The following is a 21,060-nucleotide window of genomic DNA, read 5'->3' on the forward strand; positions in this document are numbered from 1 at the left end:
TGCTGGAAAAAATCACTGAAGATACTGTTCATGCTGTGCTTTGCAGTCTGCAGACTCAATGTTTATTTCACCCAAAATGCCTCTATGCCAGCAGAAGGGAAGGACCAGAACTGGACCTTGCTCTACATCCTTCCTCATCTCCTCCACATTAGCATCAGAAAGGACCAAAGCCACCACATATGTAGGATTAGTAGATCTTCCTTAGTAGATCTAAGACAGAAGGTGAACAAAGAGGGTCACAGTGTCTACCTGTGCTGTAGCTCCCATCATAAGCCAAGGTCCTCTAATATTTAATCACACAGAGGGACATGAGGTAGTGATGGAAAAGATTTTCCCCACCGCCACTGTGAATCCCACTAACACCTTGCCCAACAATTTTAGTAGTACTACAATGTAACGGTGTCTTCCCTTTTCCCATCCCTAGAAGAATCAATATTGTGAAAGACTGTAACTTCAACTCAGTAGTAGTGTGAACTTACATATAAGAAGCCTTGACTGAGAAGCAAATGTGCTGGGACTAAGCAAGGCCACAAAAACTCTGATTCAACATCTTCCCATTCTCAGAGCATTGTGTTTCTGTGCATATTCTGACATCTTATAATGTCTGAACTTACATTACATTCAGTCCTTTACTGAAGCAATTCATATGTAGCCAGACAGGGAATAAAGCTCATTTTCTTAAAACATGTAGTCTCAAAGATAAATTCTTCAGAGGCAGAAACTATTAATTTAAAATACTGGGAGACAGACAAACACAGACTGATTGCAAGGTAAAAGACAAGCAATCAGGTATACAGAAGAACACAAGATCTGTGCTACGGGAATTAGCTTCTGGTTATTGTTCCTAGCTTAGAAAAAATATTCCAAATTCCCTACAGCAAATCCAAACTTTTGAAGGAGTGACAGAAGCAACTGACTTCTAAAAATAAATAGCAAGTTCTCCTCAGCAAACATCCATCTATGTATGCAAACCACTATTGTGAATTTAATTACGACGAACGTGGTTGGATCAATGGCAGCTCTGGGACAGTTTCTTTTGCTTTAAAGAAGCAAGGATATATATTTTTAATGCACACCAAAGGCCCTTTTATATTTAGGTATTACAAGATGTACACCCAAACAAGCATTTCAAAATAGCGTAACTTAGCTACTATTGCTTTTGATAAGAAGAGGAACAGTAAACTCTACATCCCCAAAGAACGTGTCTTCCAATGAAGCACAAATAGGAAAATTCTCTCCTAGAACTGGATTCTTCTGCATGTCTGGATTACTGAGATGCTCACATACAATGGAAATGTCAGAGGTATTAACATAAAAATGTAGTCCTGATATTCAAATTGCAGTGCACTACTTCTCATCAAACTCTGTGGTGATTTAAAAAAGATGTTCTAAGGCATTACAGATGGTGGAACCAAGGCACAAGGAGCAAGCCAACTTGTTGAAGCAGGGCAGAAGAACTACAAAGAGATTTGGGATACTGTGTTCTACACCGGCATTCAAAGTAGGTAACCATGCCCTTTTTATAAAAGAGACTGACCCTCTTGTGCATCTACTGGCACTGTGATTTGCTTTTTCTTTACTGTTCCTTTTACATCCTCAAAGTGGAAAATACTCATGGATGGAAGCAATTGATATTTAGGATGTGATCCGACAATGGGCTTGCACAACTTCATTTGAGGGGTCAGCCCCAAGTAGAATCAAAGTGCACAGTGCCTAAAGTTCCCACACAACTCCAAGGGAGAACTGTGGTGCATCAACAGCCTACAGGCTGCCTGCCTTCTTCTCCAAACACTGAAGAGGAAGCTGCCCACAGCAGTTTTCAGATTAAGAAACGCAAGCTGTGTGTGACAATACGGAGATGGAAAAGAGAAAGGTCAGAGAAATTTTAAGAGGGCTGTGAGTATAGCAAGAAGCCAGCTTTACACAGAGTTTGTTCCTGTATTTCACAGCGCTTGAAAATTCTCAACTCCAAGTTAGGACAAAATTAAAGACTGCCAGTCTAGAGTTAATCAGCAAGAAAACAAATACAGAAGAATATGCAGAGCTTCTGCTCCTCTCTGAGTTAGGTGATAAATCAAAACTGCAAAAGGAACAGCCTTTAACACTTGAGACACATCCTGAGAATAAAAAACATCAAATAAGCTGTGAATATATAGCACCTTTCTGTTCATCTCTAGAATCCTAACTTTGTAACAGTGAGACTACAGGTTCAGGACATCAGGGACCTGGGTTCAAGCCGTGCCTTCGCCTGAGGTGGACCACCTCGCCCATCATCTGGCAGAGAAGCACTCTAACTGCTATGCTGGGTGCTTCACTCCGCTTCCGTGAACAGTGTTACCCTGCTACCAGGAAAGCACGATATGAGAACAGAAGGAAAAAGGTGATTGTTTCCACAGTGTAGTTATTTGGTTAGAAGGAGATAAACCTGTTATACAGCAAGTTTGTAAGAGTTATTTCTGAGCTGGTTTAATGTTTCTTTCCATGTCAGATACAAGGTGTCCTTAAGATGTGAATCCCTGTTGCTCCATCTAAATGCCAAAATGACTAGGTTGCCATCAGGATTACCCTCAACTGCTGCCCTGCAACAGCACAGCCCAGTTCCAGCAAACTGGATAGAGCATTTTCTTCAACCCACTTTTCATGGGATGGGGAAAAGCAATACAGAGGCTTTAGGATGCACAGGGATCTGAACGTAGGCTTCCTGTAGCCTAAGCAAGATTTTGAGACTTCTTCCAGCAGCCTGTGCTCAGCAGTGCCAGCATGTTGTGTGTGCTCAGAGCAGGTGCACTAGGCCCAAGGCCCTAACCACCGGTGACACACACTGTTCTGCCCAACATCTGGATCTACATAAAACATGTACAGACGCAAGTGCCTAGCTGTTCATACCATACACAGAAAACATGCACAGAAATGCTGTGTAAACATACGCAGAATGCTTCCCTGCATGTCTATTTGCAATGTTTAGATCAAAAGTGATGACTCCACTTAGACTATTAGGTGTTTGGGTTTATGGGGAAGAGAAGTTGTTTGCAGATTTTATTAATCAGGATTTCTTGAGTCTAGCACCTAATGTATAACGCAGGTACAAGCTCACGCTAACCCTTTCTTTGGTTTGTACATTGGAGTTAAATTGTCAAAGTTATTCTATAAACGTTACCTTTTACGTTTGATGTAAAGATGGCAGAGGTTACCCTTCAGAGGCAAAAGAAGTTACTTTGCACTTGAGCAAGTTAGAAGGCAAGGTATCAGCAAGATTCTGAATAAGTTTTAGACTTGAGCTATTTGCTTAGCTGACATAAGGGAGTTACATCAGTAACTATATGGAGCATGTATATATTCACACAAGCATGACTTTGCAGTTGTCAACTCAGACTGTTATCAAACGTGTTCAATACAAAACAGAAGCTTGTGCATACAGACATGACTTCAGGGCATAACACCACCTTCTGAAGAAAAAGGAGCAGCAGTAGGTTTTATTTTCCATGGCAAATTTAAACACAGGAGAGACCTCTGTACAACTTTGTCATTAGAAACATCTCAGAGCAGCACGATGGAAAACTACTCAGCTCTTATGCAACCAGTTGCAAGTATAATATTGAAGGATTGTCAGAAGAATATGGCTTTGTAGGTAAACAAGCATCAGTATTAGTAAGCTGATACCTTCCGAGCATCAAAAAGCACAAACACCGTCTACCTTTAAACTGATTACTATCTACCAGAAGAGATCACTATCCAGAAAGGAACAGTGCTGTTATAGTCTCCTTACAATATTGTTCAGAAATTCTACATGGTACATCCTTCTGGTGTTCAGTAAAACTCTAGATTTGAAAAAAGTCGAAGGTATTTACTTTTAAGTAGCTCTGAAGTTTGCAGTATCTTGAAAGCTTAGTGCTTCACTCCGCATATCTAAGCGGATAATAGGTTCATAGCAAGAACTACCTGATCACTGAAGTGTGAGCCTTCACAAAAATCAAATAGCCAAATGTCAGTTACTATACTACCACAAAAAAAATAGTGTTTAGCCTGCTACTCTTTCAAACTATAACACTGATAGGTAATTTAATGAGCGTATGTTCTCCAGATCAGGCAAAATGCAAAAGTAATCTGAATAAAATATACAACTGCTACCTGATCTCTCCCTTCTAATTTAAGGAGCTCAAGAAGTTTCAGATGATATGTAAGCAATGTTTAACACATTTAGGGATAGGACCTCAAAACAGAAGGCATTTCTCAACTATAACTCAAAGGAACATCACAGTAACACTCATGCATTAGTTACACTTTTTTTTTTAAAGGAAAGAACCCATTCATTAAACAAAATACAAAAGCAGAAAACAATGGAGATCTAAGCAGTCACTTATGAAAGACTACTTCTGAAACTGAATATCCTACATCAAGAAGTCTGAGCTAGTGAACTTGGTCCCTTTACAAATGTGCAGTAAATTAAAATGGTTCATTCAATGCCCAACTTGTTAATTTATCCCAAAATGACCATCGCTGATGTCTTCCCTCGTCCTTCTCCACGTTCCCTTGAAAAACTGCAGAATCCAAAGATTGTTGAGACATACCTCCTCAGCTGCAGCAGTATTCCTGATGGCTTGTAGGAGGAATGTGATCTTAGATTGACCTGGAATATTCTCATATGTCTCCTGCATGGAAAGAGATGCAATTTATTGTAACCAGTTACTAGAACACATGCTTAAAGCTTTAGTATGAACCGACTTTTCTTTTTCAACAACCCAACTTCAGTACTCACCCAGTTAATACGAAAATAATTTTGCAAAAAAACTAAATCTATCAAAGTGAAAATTTCTGGCCTGCTTTAAAGCCACAAGTGAAGTATTAATTATTTGAGAAGGCCTGCCATGTTGGAATAATGCATTACTGGCCACTTACAAGACGAGTTAAGAAACAACATAAAGGGAACACATCCTCCTGGGAATCCATCCTAGCTTTCATCACATCAAAGGATTAAGAACTTCAGAAGCATGAAACTAAACTAGGCACAACAGGTTAATAACCACTGACCGATCTATAGCCCATAGATTTGTTCAGTTCTTTTCCTGAATCTTTTTCTTTGGCCTTTACAATGTCACGTGGTAGCCAAGGCACAACTTGGCTACGCATACTGAACAGGTACTCTTCATTTTAAAACTCCTCCCTGTATTTCAGTGATGTACTATATCCAAGTCATACTTTTTAAAATAACCTTCTCAAAGTACAACTGAGAGAGAAACTACTTAGTCTCCCCTTGAGGGAAATGCCCCTAATAGAAGGTGAAGTTTAATGAGAAGTTCAGTTACCTTGTCTTACACTCTTCTGGCACACTGTCTGTATGCACTGTGGCTTTGTTAGATTGTTACTTAAAGTGAGAGCATAAAATAAGTTTTGATACCAGAAGCACAGCATATGTGAGCATTGTAGAACTGTAAATTCTTGTTTCTGATATACTAAATATATGTAAGGCAAGAGCAAAGGAACCACAAGCTGAAAAGCAACTACAGAACTATTTCTGAATGTTAACTCAGAGTGCTATTTTTTATGGACGTGAGTTTTAAGATAAATTACCCCACACTTTCCAAATATCCACTGCCCTAGTCTGAACTCAGTGAGCAAGCCTACACACAACCCGGGTTCATTTCATTCAGTTCCCTGCCTGCCTATTTACCCCATACTCACCATTGTACAAGATCTTACTAATAGTCTGGTAAATTTGCATGCCCTTGATATTACACCTGCTATTTTCAATGATGCTGTTTCTTTATCACCTGTTTAATATCAGACATTTTCCTCCACTTTCTCTACCTGTTTCCTAGCAGGCCTCAGTCACGGAGATAACTCGCACTTCATACTCTCTCTAGATACAATCAATGAGGCCAAATCCCCTATGAATTGCATTTAATCTAATCATCCCTAGGGGACTGCAAATTTAAATGAGGTTGAGGGTCAAAACAGAAAGTCTCCTCACATTAACCATTTCCATGAACATATTTTACATTGCACTGTTATTTACAACAAACTAAAGAGAAATACAGAAACAAGAAGGCTCCCTAAACGCAAGCCCAGTGCGGACCTCAGGCTGTGGTTTCACAGATACCTGAAAAATAGATACTGTAAAAGCTGGCTTCCCCCACGCCAATTCGGATCATCCTGAAGTTCTTTCTGGAGTTACTTTACCTCACTGGAAATGGCAGCAACCCATACGGCTGTTCTCTGGAATAATTCTGTCAGTCAGCAAAGTGGATTCAGAGGATGCTCAAGAGCACCAGTGCAAGGCAGGCGAGAGGAACCCAAGACCAAAACCAGAACTGTTCCCCTGTGCTGTTGGAGGACCACTCCCCTGGCTCTGCCCAAGGTACCACAAGCCTTAGCTAGACCCTAACTTGTATTCCAGACACTGCAACATCTTCAAGGTATTCTTTTCATTCCTGGTGGAATAAACTGGACAAGGTAGCTGCTGCTCAGCAGTTTTGAACTGAGATACAAGTTTCTTACACAGTATTACTAACTTTCAAAACATGTGCAAACTAGTATCTCTTATCTACATGTAGCACTCTTGTTCTTCCAGAGATGAGAAATGTATTCAAAAGAGCATAAAGTCACTAAGACAAGGTAAAGAAAATTAAAAACCTTTATCAGAAAATAGAGATAAAAATAAGAGAAAGATAGTTGTTTAAGTCAATGAACAAAATTACAGTAATTTTTTAATGAGAGATAAAATGAAGGAACCATGTTTCAGCAAGTTGGTCAGAATCAGCTGAGAGTACATGCACACACACACATATGCATATACATGAAGATTTCTCACTCCCAGCCCTTTTTTTTTTTAAACAGCTTTTGCTATGCCCCAGCCCAACAAACAGGGAATGACTCTACATCTCCAACTCATCTTCTATGTAACACACCCCTTGTCCTAAATTCAATGAAAGCCCAAGTCTGTTTCATTCAGTTGCCTACCCACCCATTTCTCATTCTTGTCATTTTCCATTCGACAGAAATAAAAGCCTGCTATTCCATTTACCTTCAGTTATTTGAATCCCTACAGTATTTAATATTGCTTTCTAGTTAGCAGATTTTTAAAATGCGATTGCATTATCTCTGTTTAAAATCAGAGTCCTATATTATTTCAGTAAGCAAATATTCTAAAGCCTACGCAATACTTTTCTATTGTCTAAAAAGCCCTCATGTGCCCTGAGTGACCTGGTCTGGCCTGATAGTTGATGCTGCTTTGCACAGGAGATTGCGCTGCAGACCTCCCAAGGACCTTTCTGATCTGAACGATCCTAAGCCATGAAAATACTTTCAATACACCTTGGAAATATGTGGAACCCAGTGTCAGATACAGCACAGTTAAATAAGTACAAATTGTGCTGCTTTGCTTGCTTGTATTTGTATACAAACTGATGAACCTGACAAGGCTTGGTAATGTGTTGTGACAGTTAAGGTCTCTTACTCTGATTGAGTATAGTGCATATGTATCTATGAAGATTTAACAAATTCCAAACTGGTTCCAAGCAAGCTTCTAGTAAGCCAGTGGTAAAAACCTAACTTTCAGGCTTCATTTTCCAAGAACATTTCATTTCACAGGCTTTATGACATATACAAGCCAAAGCAAGTTTCTTGGAAAGCTAACATATCATATGTAGCAGTTGTCATGATAAAGTTCAGAAAGTTGTGAGGAATGTTACATTACATGCCAGCGCTTGGAAAAATGAAAGAAATTTGGGTCCCATGGAACAGCCTCCATTCCGTGTTTAGGAATGAGGGAGTACTACTACTTCTGTGGAAAGTGGTGGCAGTAATCGATAACGTGCCTCTCGGGAAACCCGTGAGGTTCATCCTCCTCCCCAAACCACACTTTGGGAACCCGGACTGCAGCACCAGAGCCAACAAACCGCTTCATCCTTTGTCAGCCGAGGCGCTGAACTCTGCTGACCGCCCAAGCGATGAGCGCGATAAGAGCCCCGTGCAGCGGGAGGGTGGACTCGCCCTAAAAGCCGGGCGCCCGGCGTTTAATCCAGCGGGGGCGAGATTCCCCCCCGGGGCCCCACAGTGGGAGCCGGGAGCAGGGCAGGGCGGAGGGAATTAAGGTGGCTTAGCCCCTCACAAAGCGCCGGGGCTCAAGCGACGCGCCGGCAAAGTTTCTGCTGATGGCGCGGCCGGGTGGGGGGGGGGGAAAAAGGAAAAAAACACAGCCTTATTTTGGTCATAAAAAAACCCTTATTTTGGTTAAAAGCCTCCCCGCTGACGGGGGTAAGGGGCGAGCGGGGGCTGAGGGAAAAGGAAGGGGCGGGGGCGCTCTGAGGCGGCCAGGCACGCGCCCAACGGCCACAGCCCCCAGCCCAACGGCCCTAACGGCCGGCGCGCGCGGCGCTCAACGGCCACAACCGCCCCCCCCCCCCCCCCCCCCCCCCAAACCGTCCGTCCGTTGCCGTCCCCTCACACGTGGGGCTCGGCCGCCTCCCCGCTACCAACCGCCTCCCTCCCTGCCTGCCTCCCTCCCCCCGGGTGCCCGCCCGCCCGCCCGGCCGGCGTTACCTCGGCCTGCTTGCGGACCGCATTGTCCGGGCTGAGCAGGTTGCCCAGCAGGAGGTAGAAGTGCTGCTGCTCCTGCTCCGCCGCCGCCATTGCTGCGAAAGGCAGAGGGGGGGGGGGGGGGGGCGGGGACGGCACGGCACGGGGGGACGCCGGCCCCGCAGCCAGCACGGCCACAGCAGGCGGGGCCGCCCCCGCCGCGTTCCTATTGGCTGAGGAACGCGGGGCCTCGCCTCCCATTGGCTTACCTCCCTTATGACGTCCCGGCCGCGGCTCGGTGGAAGGAGGGTGGATGTGCCCCCCCCGCTATTAGTACTGGCTCCTCTTCTGTCATTGGTTCGTCTCCAGGCCGGGGGCGGGAGGAGGAGGCGGGGCGGCGTTCTGATTGGCCGGCCGCTCCGGTGGGCCGCTCGGGATTGGTCAGAGGCGCGGTCGGGCGGTGCGGGCAGGGAGGGGCCGTGGCGGAGCCGGAGGGGGGTTAAAGGGGTAGCAAAGCGCGGGAGATCGCCAGGCGTCGCCTCGCCCGCTCGGTGACGTCGGGTGGCCCCGCCCGACCCCGAGGCTGAACGCGCGCGGGCCGCAGCCGCTGGGGCCGCTCAACCGCCGGCTGGCGGGGACCCGGGTTCGAGTCCCGGCTCGGGCCGCGGCCTCGGCGTTGGGGTGAGCCCGGCGCCCGGCTCGGCCCGGTTGTAGAGTGTACACAAACACCTCCACCCGTACATCTGCACTGCAGGTTCAGGGCACAGAGGTGCCAGACCCTGTCCATCAGCCCTTCACAGAATCACAGAATCATCTAGGTTGGAGGTCTCCTCCAAGATCACCGAGTCCAACCTCTGACCTAACACTAACAAGTCCTCCACTAAACCATATCACTAAGTTCAGCATCTACACGTCTTTTAAAGGCCTCCAGGGATGGTGACCCAACCACTTCCCTTGGCAGCCCTTGCTATACGCACATACAGGCCCTCAGCTAGGTCTGCTTCAAACGACCCGCAGTATCCCTCACATATCCCCACATCGATTTTGCTACACTGACATCAGTTACGTCTGATCTCAAACAACGGTCAGTAGTAGCTCATGAATCCTAAGTATGTGATGAATAAAACCTAATGGGTAAACCCCGTGTTCGTAGGGAATGTGTATTTCACAATGCGCATCGCTACAGGCTTTGGATGTTGCCCAGCTTGCTGCTAAAGGGCTTTCTGCTCTTGGTAGTGGACTAATGAAATGTTTGGGGTTTCGCCAGGCAGCGAGGTAGCTGCTGGCTGGATCTGGTGCCATCTGGGTAGGCATTGCAGCTGGGCGATGCCCAAGGGATGGGAGTGCTTTAAAATCAAACGGGAGCATCCAGCAGTCTGGTGGGGAAAAGATAGAAACGTCTTCTTGAGTGAATTAAGGAAGAATTGTGGGCAGAACTAGAGAATAACTTTAAGCTGACTGAAAGCTCAGAAAGACCCAAAGTGAAGATGAATTATGAAAGCAAGCATGCTTTCTAATATGAAGTGCTCTTCTGTAAACCTCCTCAGGCCCTTGCTATGTGGATTAGGCATTTACAGCTTGTCAGTTTCTGAAGGGCCTCTTGGATTTGATCTTGAAATAAGCATGGCTTTCCTGTCTTTCTATCACCTGTGTTTTTCATAAACTTTACTAACACTTCTGTAAGCTTTCTGTACATAAACAAACAAATGTATTTGCTTTCATCTTAACTTGTCTTAATCAAGATTTTACCATAAATAGGTGGTAGGATTGCTAGCTGAAGAATGCAGTATCTGATAGGGACTGGGGAATGAATGCAAAATGTACAATACAGTTGACTGTTTTCTTACCCACTCTGTTTTGTTTTTTTTTTTTTTCCATCTGTGGTTGCAGGGAGTGGGTTGTTACACAAAAACTATCCAGTCATCTTTGAGTAACAACTAGGCAAATGAAATCGGTAATTTGCCCGAGAGCCAAAAAGCAGTTGCCAAATCATCTTTGGAGGGCCAGCGTTGCAAGTCAGTTGGTTAGAGCTCCCTTAGAAGATGAAGGTAGGAGCAACCCAATGCGATTTATAAGAATAAGCCTAGCAAGAGGATCTCTCTACATGTGTGCATGTGCTTCCATGCTAGTATATATAATGATCAATAAAGTCAGGTAGTATAATGCCCTGGGGATGCACTTGACTACATGTCTCTTGCATATTCAAAATGTAGGAGGGAGAATCGCTGCTGGATTGAGAAGAATTTGCTGGTAAATGCAGCAGATCAGTGCTGTTCAGCTTTAAATACTGCAGAGTTTGGTGAAAGCAGATGAAAAACTTGACTTGGGTAAAAAGTAGCTAAGGTATTGTAAAGAGTCTGAAGGAATTTGAAATGTCACTAATGCAGCATGAGAGTCTGCCAAGTCAGGTGCTCCTTCTCACATGGGACAAGTTCGAAGCTGAAGTACAGGAAGCAGACAGACACTATGCTAAAGAAGCAGCCATCAGCACCAAAGATGGTTTGAAGAAGTACTTGAGAAGAGCTCAAACATATACAGCCACAAAACTCTGAGCAGCAGTGTTGGTGCTGCTGGACATTGCTCAGCTTCTGCAGTCTGTCTCAATTAAACTGAGAAAAAAGGTAGTACCACTATCAAAATCTATTCCTTGTTTTGAAAGAAAGAAAGGTGTTCATTAAATAACAGAAATCAAACAGAGTACATTGACCTCTTCTAACAGTTTAGTCCCAAGAAATGTGTTGAATTGTAGTTATTCCAAAGAAAATTTATTGGTGTTTTAAAACTATGCAGACAGATCAAGAAATTGGAAATTCAAATCTTCAAAATGCGGTAACTTCAGGGGAGTGCCCATTCAACTTCACAACTCTGTTTATGAATGTATTATAAAGAAGGGGAGAGCTGGAAGATTTTATTATACCTGAAGAATGCCGTGAGGTTTGTGCCAAAGTAATAGATGTGGAATAACAGACAATATGAGGAGAGGTGACTCAGACTGTTTTAAAACACTTTCTGATTCTGATTTATATGTGAAGGGTTTGACATGTATATATTACAACTTTCAGAGGCAAAGAATGAGATGAAGGGAGAGTAGGTATGTGCCTGAAAAGAAGGTAAAGCAAAATAAATCCAAACCTAGTTACTAAGCATAGTAACAGGCCAACTGTGTCCAGAGTCCTTAAGATGTTGTTCTGTATCAAGAGATCTACCATTCATGTAAAGTGCCTGTTGATGGTCCATATGGACCCCGAATCCTCCACATATCAAAAAATGCAGTCATGATATCCTGAGGGGCCAGGGAATAATTAGAAAAGTTCATGAAGGCAGATTTCCAGCAACAGTCAAACAGAGTAAGCTGATGTCAGTAGCAAGCTATGCTCTAGTGGGGGCTGGCCGAAGCTATCTTGGCACAGAGTGAGCTATCTGCTAAGAGGACACGACATCTGATTATTGTGCTGGCCAAAATTTGGGGTAAGATAAAGAACTACAACTGTCTGCAATGAGACTACAGGTTTTACAGATCTTTCATTCATCTTTTTCTTGCACTCAGAGCTCAGGAAGGGCACAGCAGTCTGATTCCCTTACCTAAAGCACGGGGCTGGGGGGAATTCCTGCTCACAATAATAGACTTGGCTTTGGGTACAGGGAATGCTGCTGTTGCTGTCATGGGTGCTAAACCAGCATTGCCAGCATTTCTGTGAGAAAAATTCTGTCATCAGTTTTATGGTGCGCTTTTTTTGTTGTTGTTTTGTTTAAGAGTTTCAGAGGTAGCATAAAGCATGTGACTTTCCCCTGTCACCAACTGACTTGCTAGGAAGGCTGAGTGGGGCACTTAAAGCTATCTTGCAGATGTGTGTAACTACAAAGGGTGCTAACAGAGACGCTACTCTTCCAACTCTTTATTACAAGAAGCCCTGACCCCTGGTCTTCTGCTGGTTTTCCGTATTGAAAAAGCACAGCTGGGCTTGATGGAGGTGATACCACTGTGCCTAGACAAGAGCTGAGAGGAGCACCAGGGTGGTGAGGGTGCTGGGAGTCTGGAGAAGTGCCATCAACCACTAATGAGATCCGACATTATTGGGTGGGAACCTTCAAGAGTCATTGGGATGGTTAATGAGCTTAATGACAAGCTAAAGAGACTTCACAAGCAGGTTACACTGCAGACCCTACACATTAAAGATTTTAAAACTATAGTATTTATCAAGAAGCTTTGAGCATTATGTAGAGCTGGGAAGAGACATCTCTAGACTTTATCTAGAAGATAACATTTTTGTGTGGATTTCAGAAAATTTTACTCTGAGACCGTGCATGGCTTATCATAAGACAAGATGGATGTTTTACTGAACACCTTGAACACTGCCAAGTAGTATAGCCTGCTGAACGTCACTAAGCTGAACGTCACTTGCAAATCCCACTGGAGAGATAGAAGTTTGTATTCATTATGCAAATAGGCCGTTGAGTTCAAGACAAGACCATCTGATTTCATTAATTTAGGAGGCACCTTTCCAACATTTATGAACCAAGTGTTTATAGGACTGCATGATTCAATGCATTGACAATATAGTGGTGTGGAAAAATGCAAAAAACATGGGGTTTGAACTGAAAAAAAAAAGGATGGAATATTAAAATATAAATCAGTTTTAGTAGATAATAGCAAGGGGTGGTAAGGAAAGACATCATTATCTAAGAGACTAAGATGAAGACATGGGATTAGCTTGTACCAAAAATAATTTTTTTAAAAAAAGGTCATTCATAGAATTCCTATCTTAGAATTCAGTTTAAAACCATATAATTCAATTAGTATCATGAAGATTTGTAGATGACTTCAGTGGTATTGTTGCTTTTATTAAGGCAGTTTGTCAAAAGCATGGGTCTGACAAGTTGGTCTGAATAGAGCCTTGTCACAAGAGACTTTGAGCAGAGTAAAGAAACTTTCTGACCCTCTCTGTGTTAGCCCAGACTACAGTAAAATACTGGAACCATGTGCTTGACATGGAGAGCTGTGGATGATGATTTTCCTGGCATGGAAAGGGAACGTTGATCTAAGATGCAAGAAATGATGATGAAGAGAATTACTCCAAAATGAATACATTACCATTGTGTGGGCCATTAGGTGAAACACTATTTCCTCAGTCACAAATTCAGGCTCTCCAGGGAATAAATAGTAGTGAGATTTTTGTCAATGTCTCATAATATCCACAGTAAATGTCCTTTATCCCTACAGGGCAAAGCTTGACAATCTTAAAATTAATTCAATGTGGAAGAATGCAGTTTTGAATGAGTGAATGTTGGCAGGTCTCATTACATATTTATTTATTTGGCAATTCTCTATGCTTAAAGCATCTTGCCAGGCTGAATGGGAATAGGCAGATTCACAGCCATTTTCATACATTTCTATTAGTTACCCACTATCCTTTTTACTTTATAGCACATTTTATAAAAACAGAGAACAAAGACATTTTTTTCTGAGGCAATGAACAAGATATTGTGGAATACCTGCTGAACTCCTGCCAAAATTGTGCTTTTCCTGCTGAAAAGGGTGAAAGTTGCATGCTGTATTAAGGCTGTAACAGCCTCCTTGCTGTCTTCTGTGCTTTATGTTTGACATTTTATCAGTTATTATTTGGAAAACAAGCAAAATCATAAAAACCATTGTGAAAAGCCACTACTACTATATTTAGGTTGGCTTGCCAGAATTGAAGATTTGGCTCAGCAGAACTGATTCTGACTTGGTGTTGCTCAACTTTTCTCCTTCCAGCTTCCCTATGTGTGGGAGAAAAGAGATTGCTAAATAGTCAAAATTCAACCCATTTTGCTATATTGATAGAAGAACAGACATTTCAGCAGTACTTAAATTTGCAATTGTTTATGTATTAGACAGATAATTAATTGGTTTGGCATATTAACTGACTTATAATTGGGAAATCTATTGGAAGGAAGCATATTCTGTAAGTGCATAATTATGACACAGTGCATTTCCAAATTACCAAGATTTACATGCCCTAAACATGCCTTGAATGTAAAATTTCATTTATTCTGTTTTATACCATACATCTCTTGCTATTTTTTTTGTGTATAACATATTACATTCATCAGATTTGTAAAGTTGATCTACCATTAACCTGTTTCAACATATCTCTGAAAGAACTTTCAGATCTTCAGATTAAAGAAAGCATTTATTGAAAATTTAAAACTACCAATATTAATAAGAGATTAAGAAAAACATGAAAGCGTGAGCCACTGTAAAAAAGCTATTAAATGACCCATAAAAAAAAAAAAAAAAAAAAAAAACCCTAAAATTCAATTGGTGAGTCAAAATCTTTGGTAAGCAGGTGAAAGGACATAGGCATACAATACAGGCGGAAAATTAGGTATGATTCTGTCAAGTGACAGAGTAGTGAAACTGCCAATGTAGTTTTGGGCTGCTCTAACAGAAACGTTGCTGGCTTGATGGCAGAGGCAATCATTGCTGTGGAAGCATCACCTCCTGTAATCACAGGAAAGTAGTAAATATAAGCACAGATTGCAGGTTGCGTATATGGCATTTCCATTCCCTTTGATGAAAATTGAATGTGCTTATCACAGTAAAGTCTCCAGCCTAGAATTAGGGGACTGAGAGCATGCATTTAAAAAGAAAAGCTAAAAGAGACAATCAGCAATTACTGTGGTATATATGACAAACATGAATTACACTGTTGAGAATTTCATGAAATACTATGTATCTTTACACACAGGACATTAAATAAATATGTATATATATATATTTAGCTGTATTTTGGGAAAACCTTACTTGAACTTCCTTGGCCATACATGAGGTCATGTATGTAAGTAACTGGGCTGCAATGTTGATATAAGATCTGAAATTTCTTTGCACAGGAAACCTTAATTTGAGTATTTTCCAAATCCTGAGTGCATGACTTTATGAACTTGGATAATTTTCTAAACTATTATATAAAAAAAAAAAAAAGTTAAAAAAATCTACAATGTGACATTCAGACAAAACATTGTAAACATATGGTCTTCTCTCTGACATGGCTTTCTAGTGAGTGGGTATTTGACGCTGACCTTTGTTCCTGGCCAAAGTCAGCTCAGGTGTGCTTTTGCAGAGCAAAAATCCTGCCCAACTGTGTGCTACAGGATTCTCATTATGATCAGCATTTTCAAGACATTTTCTTTTAAAAATCGTAGGAAGTCTCTATGTATTTTTTGTATACATACAGAAAATATACATACAATATATATTCTGTATACATACATTTTCTATATGAAATCTTAACGAATGTGGATGATACAATGATGCAAAATTCTAGTATAGGCTTTAGAGTCTGATAAAATTAAAAAATTAGTAGGTGTGCCAGCTGTGCTTGTATCGTGCTTTAATTACCTTTTCGTTTAGAAGGTTAGTAGTTATGTCATCTCATATAATGCTGTCATCTTCTGCCCATTGCATGCCTTTCTTGCCTGTGGCCCTTGTGTCTGTTAGACCCAGAGTATGAAGTGGCATCGGTTCCAGTCACTTACTTTTCATTATCCCTTAGAAACCGAAAGTTGTTCCCAAAGAAGAATGAAGGTCAAATTGTTTAATTAAAAGAAGATTTTTTTTTCTTTAGCAGGGATGGAGACCGAGAACAGTCTGCAAGACATACTGAGCTCTAAAGAGTATCAGTTTAATCTAGTTTAGATTTAATTTAGTTCTAATTGCCCTGAATACCAAACTTATCTTACAAGTCTAGAAAGTACTTTATTTTTCTTCTTGTCTTGTTTAGCTTTCTAATGTTGCATTTCTCTTGCTCTCTTTAATCAAATAAATCTCTCATATGCTATCTGTAGTACAGGTATCTGTATTCTCTGCTTTCCCGTTGAGTTTATTCACTTGAAGTTGTGATTCTTTTTTTATGCCAAGGGTAGGGCACAATATTTGTCACTTCAGTCATGCTGAAAAGATAATATTGGAATTAGAGCAATATATTGTTGGATCAAACCTGCTATTTTAGAAGAAGCGTACTTCTTCTCTCTATGCTAATGTGTTGTTTTTTTTTTCTGCCCATTACAGTTTCTAACAAATTCTCCTCCTCCAGCTCTGCCTGTAAACATTTATGACTATGTTTTTAAGAAAAGCATTTTCAAATATCTCTTTGTTGTGCCTTACACCTTAATTAGTTTAAAATGTCAGGGTACCATGGTTTTAGTTTGCATGTCAATTTTTCCTTACTGACGTAGCAGAAAAAATCAAGCTTAGTTTCTACAGCAACAGAAGCATGTTTTAAATTGTCTTCTCTTGTTATGGGAGCCATTTGTTCTGATATTTCTTTTAATATCATATGTAAATAAATGTAAATAATACAAAGATTTATTTATTTTTTAATTATTTTTTTTTTACTGGTCAGTTCATGGGCTGTGTACACAAAAGCTGTTGGATTTTTCTTGGGATGCTTTCGTAAAACATATTACCCCTTTCTTGTTTTCTTTTTTGTGGAGGAGATTGAAAGAAATAATGTGAACTATGAAAAACTTACACAATATCATCCTTATCATCCTTTGAAAGGGGGTGATGTGTCATAGTTTACTGTGAAGCTTTTTTTTTTTTATATATAACAAGAAGATGAAAGACAGACAGATGTTTGATGAAACAGTTAATGAAAAAGAATGATGCTTGGAACAGTTGATAAAACAACTGCCAGAGGGCCATGTCCTATTGATAGATGGTTTATCTGTTTCAAGTAAGCCATATTGCAGGTAATAAATACTGACAAACAGTAATGGCCATCTAAACAAAAGGTTTAGAAATCACTGTACCTTTGATTGTCCTTAACAGAACAGTATTTTCCTGATTTTGACAGAATCAGGTTATGGGTAAATAAAGGTCTTTCAGGGAAAAGCATATTTATCTAATGAAAGTTTGCATGGGACAGGGTATTTAAATTCTGATCATTTCAGTAAATACAGTCAAATTAATATTTTCCAGCATTTCTACTGTCCCTAAAATTCAACTATAACAATGGTCAAATAAAATGTTTGGGGAAAAAAAAAGAGTGAACATTTTTTTTTTCCTTAAGATTAATGAAGGAAAATTGAATAAAAGTAATCTGAAGAAAAGCATGATAAATTACAGAAAAGTCTCCTGCAGGGTTCTTCCTATTATTTCTTTCAATGTTTCCTGAGATTACTTTTTATTTTATTTTATTTTACTTTTTTACTTGCTGGTACAAATCCTTCAAAAACGTGGTGACAGGCACATTCTGTTGTTCTTAAAAATTCTCTAAGGGAAATAATGACACACTGAACCATCAGAAAACTGTCCCAGAATTTTCCCCTTAGGCATACAATATAGTGTATAGAGAAAATCAATGGAATTAGTGGATGTGTGATGTTTTACCTCTGTGTTTTCTGTGCTTGTTATTTGTATGCTGGGCATGAACAGTCACTCTTTTTGTCTGTTGTGATCCAAGTTTCAGGTCTTGGATGTGCTATAATTATAGAAGTCTTCCTAAGCAACCCATGCATAGTTTGAAAAGTCTCTTGTTTGGAAAAAGGGGGCAGGAATTGAGCCATTTTCTTGACTCTTGCAATATTGTGACTCCCTTGGAGCCATAGTCCTGAATGAATGTGCTTTCCTTGGGAGTATATCATTCTGTTTTGGAAAATCCTGGGGTATTCAAATAACAAAGATCCAAAAGAAAGAAAAGAATAATGAGGTACCCTTGGGAAAATTCAGAAGTAGAACTGGCAGGTAAAGAACCTGTAATTGTGTTTGGATTCTTCATGGGAGTCCAAAGACGTTCACTTCTGCCTTCTCCCCAGCACACTTTGCTCCTCTGTTGTAAGGCATGCCTCCTTACATAGAGCACAACCCCTCTAATATCAAGCATCTGCTGCATTCACATCTGGAATATCCATCACAGAGTGACAACAAAGCATCTAAGTTTCTAAACTGGAGGCATTTGGGCAGAAGTCTTTCTCCAGCCACTAAAAGTAGATGACTGAAAGTTCCTTCCAAACATGAAGTTCTCCTGATTTCCCATGAAATGTCTGGTGTTGTTCCCATTACAGGCAGGATGTCAGGTTAGATGGATTTTAAGCTGAGTTCTATATGGCAATTTCTTCTTGATGGGAAAATCCTTAATGGGTTCTTAATGAGAAAATGCATAGCATAATGAGTTGGTTGTTTATGAATTACAGGAAGTATCACCTGGAGGGTACCTTAAAGTTATTTTCCTGAAGGAAACACTCTTTATGCCAAAACAGAATAAGAATTAAAATGGATCGCTGCTTATTCTTGGAAATGTTAGGCAAGAAATCAGCATGCTGGCACAACTGCATCTTGCTTGGTACATAGAGCTCTGCAGGCAACCAGCAGCTCTGCCTTGGTTACACGGAGTGGTGCTCCCACATCTCAGGTGTCATTTCCATAACACAGGGAGAGTTGTCTGATTAAAGCATCTGCTTGTAAAGCGAGTGTCTCAAGAACTTTTTAAATGGCTAGATCTAGAAAGGTGTGAAGATTAAACCACAAGAAAATTATTTTCCTGTTTAATCTAGGTCTGCCAAGATTTTTGTGACAGATAATAGTTTGTTTTCCAGGTAAAACACGGCCTAATTTCTGTGATAGCAGCTAACAGCTTTGAAGACAAGGCATGGTTGCTTTGACTAAAAGCATACGTCTTGATATTTTAGGCATGAAAATGCTTGGCAGTGATTCACCTGGAGCATTAGCCCACCTGTAAGAAACACACGGCCTCCAGAACCATCACCCATCTGGCTTCAGATGATGAGGCTCTGAGGGCCACCAGCACTGGCTCTCACACACCTGCCTCATACCCAGCAGCAGCAGCTTCAGCTCTGTGGCTTGGCTTGCTTGGTCTCTGCTTCTAGATGTCTTATGCTACGTGAGATTTATTTCTGTGTCAAAGCCACTCAGAGCCCATATGGCAGGCTCGCTCTTCCCTCCAGCAATGTCCCCACCTTCCTTGAAGTGCCTGATTATCAGCCCACTAGTTGTTCGCAGTGCCTGGCTGGGCTGATGGCAACCAGCCTCCTTCGGGGTTGGCAGCAGGCTTTTGGAGCTCATAAAGAGTAGATCTCCATCATCCTGGAGGTGCCCAGCACCTGTAGGGTCCATGTTGTCTTCAGGGGATGCTACACTTGGAGGAGCAAGAGGCAATAGCAAGGCTATGAAAAAGTAGGGCAATGAGTGAGGAGGCCTTGCAAGCAACACAGGGCAAACACAGACAACTTACATTTCATGGCCAGGGTCAGTTGCACAGCAGAGTGGGGACATCACAAATGGAGCAGCTGAATGATCGCCCTGGAGTGCTGGGCTCTGTGGACACTCAGGATGCTCAGACAACACCTGCTTCTAACTGGGCAATGCCCGAGCACACCCAGAAGAGGGAAACAGCACAAATAGGTTTGGAGAAGGATCAGAAAAAAAGGATTTTCTTACAAAAGTGCTAAAAATACAAGGCTGAAACAGTTTGTGGGGTTGTTTAGTTGGGCTTCTAGATTATGAAACTTGACTAATTTTCCCTCATAATGATTCCCTGCTGTAAAAGAGTCTTTACCTCAAAGACAGCTTTTGAGATTAGCCAGATTTTTTTGAGGAAACCTTTCTGAAGCCAAAGACTTTTTCCTCCCTTTTTCTTTTTTCCTATGGATCAAACCCCCAAAAATGATTTTACACAATTGGAAAGTCTTCCAGTAAAAAACTGTGGGCTGTGCACATATCCATGCCACATGGGAAAATTGCACTGAGCAGCTACCAGTCAGTGTATGTGCTTTGGAGCTAACCAAACAGCATGAAATATGTCTGTGGGTCTCTTGGGTGATGCTGATGGTGAACTGGTGGTGTGCCAAGTGTTTGACGCTCCTGGGGTGATGACTGTTCTTCTGCACAAATATACTCTGCCAGATTTGCTTTATGGATTGCATTGACTGATGGTTTATTTATATGCCAAATGAAATATTAGTTTTATTCGCCAAATAGAGTATGTAAATCTCCCTGCTTGTCAGCTTGGGTGTATTAGGTATGATTTTACTGGCATGTGTTGGTTGCTTGCTGCTTTGTTGTACTTCAAGAAAACTTTTGACTATGGCTACCACTTCGCATTTCTATGCAATTAAATGGAAAACAACTAGTGATTAGATAAACAGTGCCATTGAGCCTACACATCTGCACTAAGACAAATTTGATATCAATGAACTGGAAACTGCTGGTTCTTGAATGAGTCCAGATCCTCTGTCAATTGCATGGGAGATGAAAGAAGGAGGGCTGCTTTCCTCTGTACTTGCTGGCCCTACCCGACCTCCAAGAACTGTCACCAGCTCCATGGTGGACTGGGAAATGCTGAGTGTGATTTGGCAAGTTCCTTCTCTGGCTGGGCATCTGGAGAGTCTGAAGTCCCATACCCTTGTCTCTGTGCTCAGAATTACAGATATCCTGCAGAGGGGTTCACTGCTGTGGAAATCAATGCGTAGACGTCAGATACAGCTTGCAGAGTCCATCGCTGGGGCTCAAATTTAGGAAATGCTGCAGAGGTGCCTGTTCAGACA

The 21,060-nt window shown here is 41.4% G+C and overlaps 1 protein-coding gene across 1 annotated transcript in view; it reads right to left on the bottom strand.

Annotated features, from left to right (window-relative positions):
- IPO5 (importin 5) overlaps nucleotides 1–9,406 on the bottom strand; it is a 41,167-nt gene extending 31,761 nt beyond the window's left edge. Inside the window, exons 1-2 of the mRNA XM_035557043.2 lie at nucleotides 8,539–9,406; nucleotides 4,569–4,649 (exon numbers count right to left, since the gene is read on the bottom strand). Coding sequence (XP_035412936.1) covers nucleotides 4,569–4,649; nucleotides 8,539–8,775 — 318 coding nt within the window. The 5' untranslated portion in view covers nucleotides 8,776–9,406. The remainder of the gene's footprint in view (nucleotides 1–4,568; nucleotides 4,650–8,538) is intronic.
- Nucleotides 9,407–21,060: the final 11,654 nt, after the last annotated feature.

This window comes from Cygnus atratus, chromosome 1 (genome assembly GCF_013377495.2).
Source record: "Cygnus atratus isolate AKBS03 ecotype Queensland, Australia chromosome 1, CAtr_DNAZoo_HiC_assembly, whole genome shotgun sequence".
Taxonomy (NCBI): Eukaryota; Metazoa; Chordata; class Aves; order Anseriformes; family Anatidae; genus Cygnus; species Cygnus atratus.